This window comes from Charadrius vociferus, unplaced genomic scaffold (genome assembly GCF_000708025.1).
Source record: "Charadrius vociferus isolate BGI_N301 unplaced genomic scaffold, ASM70802v2 scaffold1077, whole genome shotgun sequence".
Lineage (NCBI taxonomy): Eukaryota > Metazoa > Chordata > Aves > Charadriiformes > Charadriidae > Charadrius > Charadrius vociferus.
In genome coordinates this window covers 1,021,238-1,028,458 of record NW_009649168.1, presented here as the reverse complement: position 1 = coordinate 1,028,458, position 7,221 = coordinate 1,021,238, and the positions used below count along the sequence as shown (strand labels likewise).

The 7,221-nt window shown below is 49.3% G+C and overlaps 1 protein-coding gene across 1 annotated transcript in view; it reads right to left on the bottom strand.

Annotated features, from left to right (window-relative positions):
* Nucleotides 1-339: 339 nt before the first annotated feature.
* The window catches only part of MAGI3 (membrane associated guanylate kinase, WW and PDZ domain containing 3), a 45,731-nt gene continuing 38,849 nt past the window's right edge, over nt 340-7,221 (bottom strand). Inside the window, exons 19-24 of the mRNA XM_009888471.1 lie at nt 5,879-5,981; nt 5,645-5,771; nt 4,990-5,133; nt 2,767-2,905; nt 1,093-1,182; nt 340-632 (exon numbers count right to left, since the gene is read on the bottom strand). Of these exons, the coding sequence (XP_009886773.1) occupies nt 1,133-1,182; nt 2,767-2,905; nt 4,990-5,133; nt 5,645-5,771; nt 5,879-5,981 (563 nt within the window). The 3' untranslated portion in view covers nt 340-632; nt 1,093-1,132. The remainder of the gene's footprint in view (nt 633-1,092; nt 1,183-2,766; nt 2,906-4,989; nt 5,134-5,644; nt 5,772-5,878; nt 5,982-7,221) is intronic.

The window sequence follows — 7,221 nt, the reverse complement described above, 5'->3', positions numbered from 1 at the left end:
CTCAACAGTCATCTTATCACCACCAGTTGTTTTGTCTTGATATTCTTGTAACCTGCCTACCGTTTCTGTGTTTCCTTGCTTACTGAGATGCTTTTGGGGACTGGCAGACCGTCCTCGATTTCCACTGGAATGCTCTCTTTTGTTACTATTGTTCATCCCTATTTCGGTGGTTTTACTCTCGCTCTTTCTGGAACTGTCAGGTTTATGTGAGAAATTGCCATAGTTTTTTTCAGGATCCCTTTTTCTGGGGCCGTGGAACCCTGCGTGAGGGCCCTCAGCAGCCCCAAACTTTTCTGGACTTGCAGATCCGTCTCTTCTGGTCCCTACTTCCAAACTACCTTTTGTGATTTCACAGCCAGGGCCAGAGGGACATTCCCATCTCCTCTTTGTTCTCTGGGGAGAAGACTGAGGCTTCATCTCAAACTGGTTTTCAGTTAAAGTGCTTATCTTTTCAGGCACAGTGTTCTTTGCTTGTTCCAGTTTCTCAGACAGCTGAACTCTCATTAAAGCTTCTCCTGGTACTGGTAAATAACACACTTCAGATGGGGAAGCAGAATGTGAAGATGAAGATAATGGTGACTGTTCTTCATATATTACATTTGACGAAGATGGATTACAACTATCCCAATCACCTGGAAGTGAACAGTGAGAGATTTGACTAAATGACTATTGAAGAAAATCACTAAATATTTTAGAAACGTGCGTACTATTGAGGTTCCAGATGTTATATGAAATCTCCAATTTAAAAAGGTTATGCAGTGGCATACTGTCAAAGTCTTTTTTAGTCAGTTTTCTATATTGCGTAGTTCTACAACCTACAACAACCCTAAGGATGTGATTTTGGAAAAAACTTGTGCTTAGAATGCTGTGGTCTCTGTGGGCCTGACACAGCCTCGCGTCAGCACAACTTCAGAGCCTACAGAGCAAACCGGCAAAACAGAGAGTCCCTGACCTCTTTGTTTAATATAAGAAAACCAAATGAACTGAAACTGCTGTGCTAAAGGAAAACTGAAAACAGTGAAAAGTTGAGGTTATTCATAGCTTTGCACTTTAATAATAGGAAGAGACGAAACACAAGACATGCAGATTTACCAAGTCTTTAAGGAAAAACCAAGAAAAGCACTGAAAGCCCTTAATGTTGCTCAGGTTTCACGTAGGGACACAGACTGGAAGGAGCCAAACCTGAAGGAGGAAGAGAAAAAGCCCAGAACTACATACCAAAATCACAGAGCACAGTAAGCAAGATTTCAATCAGAAACGTATGATTAACAGCGAGACAAGAGGCAACAAACCCCTTCCCCTCTCCACAGCTGCTGATCCAACCCAAGCGGCTGAACCTCATCCCAGGCCTCACTTGGGACAGAGGGTCGGGCCCGACACTCTCCAGAGCTTCCTTCAGACTTGGCTATGATTCTCGTTCTACCTCAGACTCGGGAGATTTCCCCGAAGGAGAGGGCCGGGAGTGACCCCAGGGAACGACTGCGCAGCCCTCCTGCTGCCGGACACGCGCCGTCGGTGAGGAGGGAGCGGGAGGTGCCCCCCCTTCTCGCTTGTAAAAGCTCATTTGAGAGAGGAACTCAACAGAAGCTCATCAGAAGACAGGGAGCACTGTATTTAACTCTCACCCGTAATGACAAGGTGACGCAGGGAGAGCCAAGCCCAGCCAGCCAGGAATGCAGCAAGATGGCACAGAACAGACCCCCGCTCACAGATGGGCTGTTTCCGTGCCATGTGCTAATTCACTGATTTTACTGGGCTGGGCAGTAAGATGGTGAGGGACATCTTCTCGCTCCCTGGAGGAAAGACACGGAGAAAGTTCTGAGCAGATTTTATCCCTTGAGTGGATGCCAGTTGCTGCCTGTAAACAACTGAACACAACGAACTATCGGGTAGTCCCAACTGCGCTTTTTAAAATTTTCAAAGGATAAACTCCTGTTTGGTGACTGTTATGGAAAAACTCTTCATCAGAGTGACCCTACAATCTGAGAAGTTTACCATCAGAACCTTGGTGTCTGCATCAAAGGATAAAAGACTAAAACCTGTACTCGGAGAGAACGTGTTCTTTGCCACAGCCACAGTCGTTCTGATTTGTCATTTCGGAGCATTTCCTAAGTCAGACTCTCTGCACTGTTCTGTGTCAGTTCAGCGCTGTTCTAAGCCAGTTCTGTGCGCTGCAGCTGAACTCAGAGCTCCTGCAAGCGTTCGCTTTTCTGTCCTTCCTTTTTTTTTTGCCTACAAAGTTGTGCTTTCTTGTTGTAGATGCAGAAGTCACACCTTTAAACAAACAGAATCCATTTGGGGAGCAAAGCTGTCTCTCTCTGCTTTCTGAAGCTTTGGCTTTGAAAAACAGAGCATTCCATAATTTAGAAGGCTAAAACCAGTGAAGTAAATCTGTACAGAAATAATATTCTCACCAATACAGGCATTTTGAACAGAGTACTGTATCATAAGGAATTTTAATTTAAATTAAAAGGCAGTGTGAATTACCACATCTGTATAGGAAAACTTCATTAGCTTGGGCAGAGCTGAGAAACTTACTACAATTACAAATATGCAGTAACCTCTCACTGTGCAATATTCCGAGGTACCTGTCACATGGTTTTTTACAAAAAATATTCCTTATATTTTAAAATAAATATGAACACCCGCACAGCTGTCAAAAAGAGAACTGCTAACTATTTTGGCGAACAAGCACCGAAGTCTCCTTATCCGCCTGCACTCCACTGCCTCGGGCCCCCAAACGGAACAGCACTGGAGGTGACGTACTGTGATCTGGTATCAAGCCGGTCCCCGGTCTCAGCAGCAGCAGGACTTTATTCCCTCCAGCCTGAATCAGCTCAATGGCTCGTGTGTGAGTGATTCCTTGGGTGGGCTCCCCATTAATTTCAACAATTTGGTCACCAACCTGATGAGAAAAGAGCAACCAGGTTAGTTTTTGTGAATCTCTGGCACCGTAAACTAATTTTTAGAAGAAAAAATGAGGCTGATACTTCTGTTTTTCCTCCCATGCTAAAATGCACTCAGCAACAGCAACACCATTCCACGGCTGCTGATCAATGCAACGCAACGCTCCGACGGTTCAGAGCTCCTCCCGCGGGTGTTCTGCTCAGCCAGCTCAAGAAAAAACCTCCTGTTACTGCAGCACATCTGCCATTTATGTACAGGTGATCAGACAGACACAGCCACGTGCCCCGGACCATCGATCGCAGGAGCGTACGGCTGAACCACGCCAACCCCGGCACCGCACGCCTGTCTGAGGTCAGGTGAGGAACACGACAGCTTCACACCAAATGTCATGCCGAACGCTTTCACAGCACAACAGGTTTTATGCAAGGAAAGGATTCTTTCTTCCAGGTAGGAGAATCACCACCCCGCAATTATCGCTGCTAAGGTCTCTGAGGCCAATTAGCAACCTACCGCGGCGCTGCAGAGGTCATCAGAGCTCACAGGCCGCTGGGAAGGGGCTGGAGGAGCATCCCGCAAAAAAGGGTCACGAAAGCCGTTTCGCAATGCAGGGATCGGCCAGGGGATGTCACCAGTGCCTAAAGTCAGCGGCTCAGAGGGACCATCTGGGCTCTGCGAAGGTCACTGCCCCGTTCACAGGCGCAGCACAGGAGCCCCAACGCCGCACACCTCCGGCTGCACTCCCGGCGCAGGACATCCCTCTGCGCCGCTTCGAAGTGCGGCCAGAAAGTGACACCGATATCCCGCTGGTCACGGAGAGACCGAATGACATGAATACCACGAACACCCTCCTGCCGGGCGAGCGCGGCCCCTGCGTGCCCCGAGCTGCCGGGACACCACGCACAGCCGCCAGCCCCGCCACGCGCTGCGGAGTGCTCACGTTCCCACGGGACACCACCACGGCGCGGACGCGCACACTGCCCACAGAGCTGCTCGGGGCTGAGCCGGGGGAGACCGCTGCGGAGCCACGGTGCAGCGTGGAGGTCGCCATGTGGGAGCCGGAGCGCTCCCAGCAGCGTCTGCCATCGCCGTCCCCCACCACCTCCTGTGCCGGCACACGTCTTCTGCGCGACGCAGAGCGCAGTCAGCTGGGAAACTTTTGGTTGCTCTTGCCAGGAAAGCAAAGCCCCAGAGCTCAGTGCAACACCACGTGAAGGAGCAATACAAGAGAAAATATTAGTACCAAACGCTGCATTCACGTAGTCTCTCAAGCACGTGGGGAAAAAGTTAATTACTGTAAAGAATTACGGTGATAGAAGTTAACAATACTTTGAATTTCACATCCAATTAAGCCTCACAGTAGCCTTATCTGTGCCAGCCCAGTCCTGCCAACCACAGCACAAACGGCGGCAGAGGCTGGTGGCTGTGGCTGCGGGCGCAGTGAGCAGCAGGACTGCAGGAGGGATGGCATCTCACGGGCACCCGGCTCAGCCCCACGCTCCGGCCCCGCGAGACGCAGCCCTGGCCAGCAGCCACACACTCTCACGTGCCATCCTTCTTTGCTATTGCACCCATATATTTTGCTTTTACTACAATATCTAAAACTTAATTCCTTACACGAACATACGGATTAAGGTAGGATTTGAAACAAAGTTAGGCTTACATCCTCAAACACGGCACAGAACAGCAACAGCACAACGTACGCACAAAGAGTCCTTACGGTCACTGACGTGGACAGTGACTCTCCTCTCCGCTCCACTGTGCGATGTCCTGTGTGGGCTCCTAAAGCATCCCGGGTAGCTGCTGCTCAGAGCCTGGCACACGTACAGCACCGCAACCCCAGCACGGACGGAGAGCGCGTTTCGGCCAGCCGGAGCTGTTCATGCACCGCCCCTGGCAGAGCCCCCCGCCCCCCGCCCTCGCTGCCACGCACAGTGACGGCTGAGGAAGGGCGGCCGTCCCCGTGCTGCTCTGCCCGCTGGCACCCCGCGCTCACTAAAGAACAAAGTTTGTTGCCTGTACGGGTAAATGAATGTGTCAAAAGGCCGACTTGATCAACAAATTGATTAGAGAAGACAAACTCACGTGCACTCTCCCGTCTTTGACAGCCGGCCCGTCCTCAGCCAGCCGCAGGATGAATAAGCCCATGTTGTACTCCTTTCCTCCTCGAAGGCTGAAGCCAAACCCTCGAGGGCCCCTTTCCAGCTCCACTGGGAAACAGCCAGGGTTCTGTGCAGGGAAGTCAGGGAAAAAAGATGAGGACTAACAGGCAGATTTAAACATTTTTCTGAACAAATACTTCCCGTGTTTCTGTATTTTGAGAAACACACAATCCATGACTTAAACTGAATTCATCTCAACTCACGTATGAGTAGGTGTAACGGTTTCATTCTACGTCTAAACACACACAACACTTTTCCCCCTAAGTTTTAGATATGCATGGAGTTTCTTTAAGAAACTTTGCCGAAGTGTCTGTCGTAGTGCCGTTGCAGGCATTTTCTGTTTCTTTTATAATTATAATGAGTATTCAACTATACTGAGGAGATAATAAATTTTAAAACATTAGCAAAAACATTCTGTGAAACACTTCAGTGCATTTTTATATGCAACTTTTCTACTCATGTCTGACAGGGAAATGTTTTATTGTTCTGCTTTTGAATGCTCTGCGGCAATGCCACTGTAGTGTCTCGAGGAACGAGTATTTTGCCTGTCCCGGCGCCCTCCGGACGGTTACCCCTACCTGGGAGTGACGGCTACCAACAATTGCAGCAACGCCAGCGTCCGACTGCGTCAGGTGCTTATGCTCGGGCCAGGAAAGCCTGTAACTATTCAAAACTTCTTTTACGGCTTCACCTTCCGTAGCTGCCCTACACAGGGGTAAAAGGACGCAGATGTCACCTCTGCATTACAATCCCTCCGGTCAAACTGCTGCAGCTCTTCCCCTGTGCCTCTGCCGGACCCGCGAGCTCTGTACCTGTCTGCGCCAGGAGGGGTGACGTGTGCCGATCCCAGCGGTCGGTGCTGCGGAGCTGGACTCTGCCTGGCGGAGTTTGTTCCCGACGGAGGACCACGGTGTTCTAATGAATTTAAACAAAACCGACAGTCAGCGAGAACTTCCCGAACACAAAGCTAGGCACAGCCACGAGAGCACGGCGACCACCAGCGCTGCGTCTGCTCTCCCCGAGGGCGCTACTGCGGCACCTCGGCTGAGCCGCGCTCGCCGCAGGCACCCGGCGGAGAGCGTTCACCAAGGTCTAACGCCATAAGGCAGGAACCCAAGTGCAGTTCACTGGTTCCATGGAATACATTCCCGGGAATTTGATTCTTACCCACACTGCTTTACTTGGAAAAACAACACAATCTTAACCAAAGCAGACGTGAGCAGAAGGGTCTTAGACTGTCTGCAAGTTGGTAAAGGCCAGAAGGGATTAGGGCCAGTCACACCCATGAAGTTGGTTCGGATATTTAATATAATAAAATTTTCTAAGAGATGAAGAATAATGTTCACTTGAGAACATACCCCTTTTAAAGGTAAGAGGAGAATGAGGATCTGCAGGGGCAATGAGGGTTCAGAGGTGAAGACCCCAAAGATGGAGGGAAACCGTCAGCTCATTTAAGGCACAACGGAGAGTTCATTATATGAACTTATATGCTGAATTATAAACTAATAAACTCCTTCTCCTTATAAGGGTTTTAAAAAAATAATGCCAAACACCCAAACTAGAGATCTTCCAGTCCTCTGTTAGGTGCATCACATTACTGCATATCTCAGTTAAGAACAAACCAAGCCCAGTAAAATACACAAAGCGCTCAAGCATCTTAAGGGAAAAAAACCATAATGCATATTATTAGACCGAATTTCTGAGGTATGCGAGGCCTCTCCAGTCCCTCACGGGACTCCTTGGTGCTATTATTATGACATGCCTTAAAGAGGTTTTTCTCTAGAGACAAAATGTCAACTTTTACTCCTGGTTTATACTCAGAGTTTTAATTTAGAAGCACAGGCAAGAAAAATGCCATCTGCTTGTACAAATTCTCCAGTCCTCTTCAGCCTGCTCTCTTGTGTTTCCAGCTAATACATGACAAAAGCTGACAGGCTCCTGCTTTTGTGAAAAATGTTAAAGAATGTCTTCTGGCGCATGAAGTGGAATTCGTTTATCCGTATGAAAAGCAAGGATCACACATCTGCGGAAGCTGGGAGGGGGAGGGAAGGGGTGCGAGGCGGTATTTTCGTTGCCCGTCTCAGAGGACAGCGCTGGAGACGATGCACTGGGGAACGGCAAACGCTATGAGGGTTATGCTCCGTGATGCTGAACC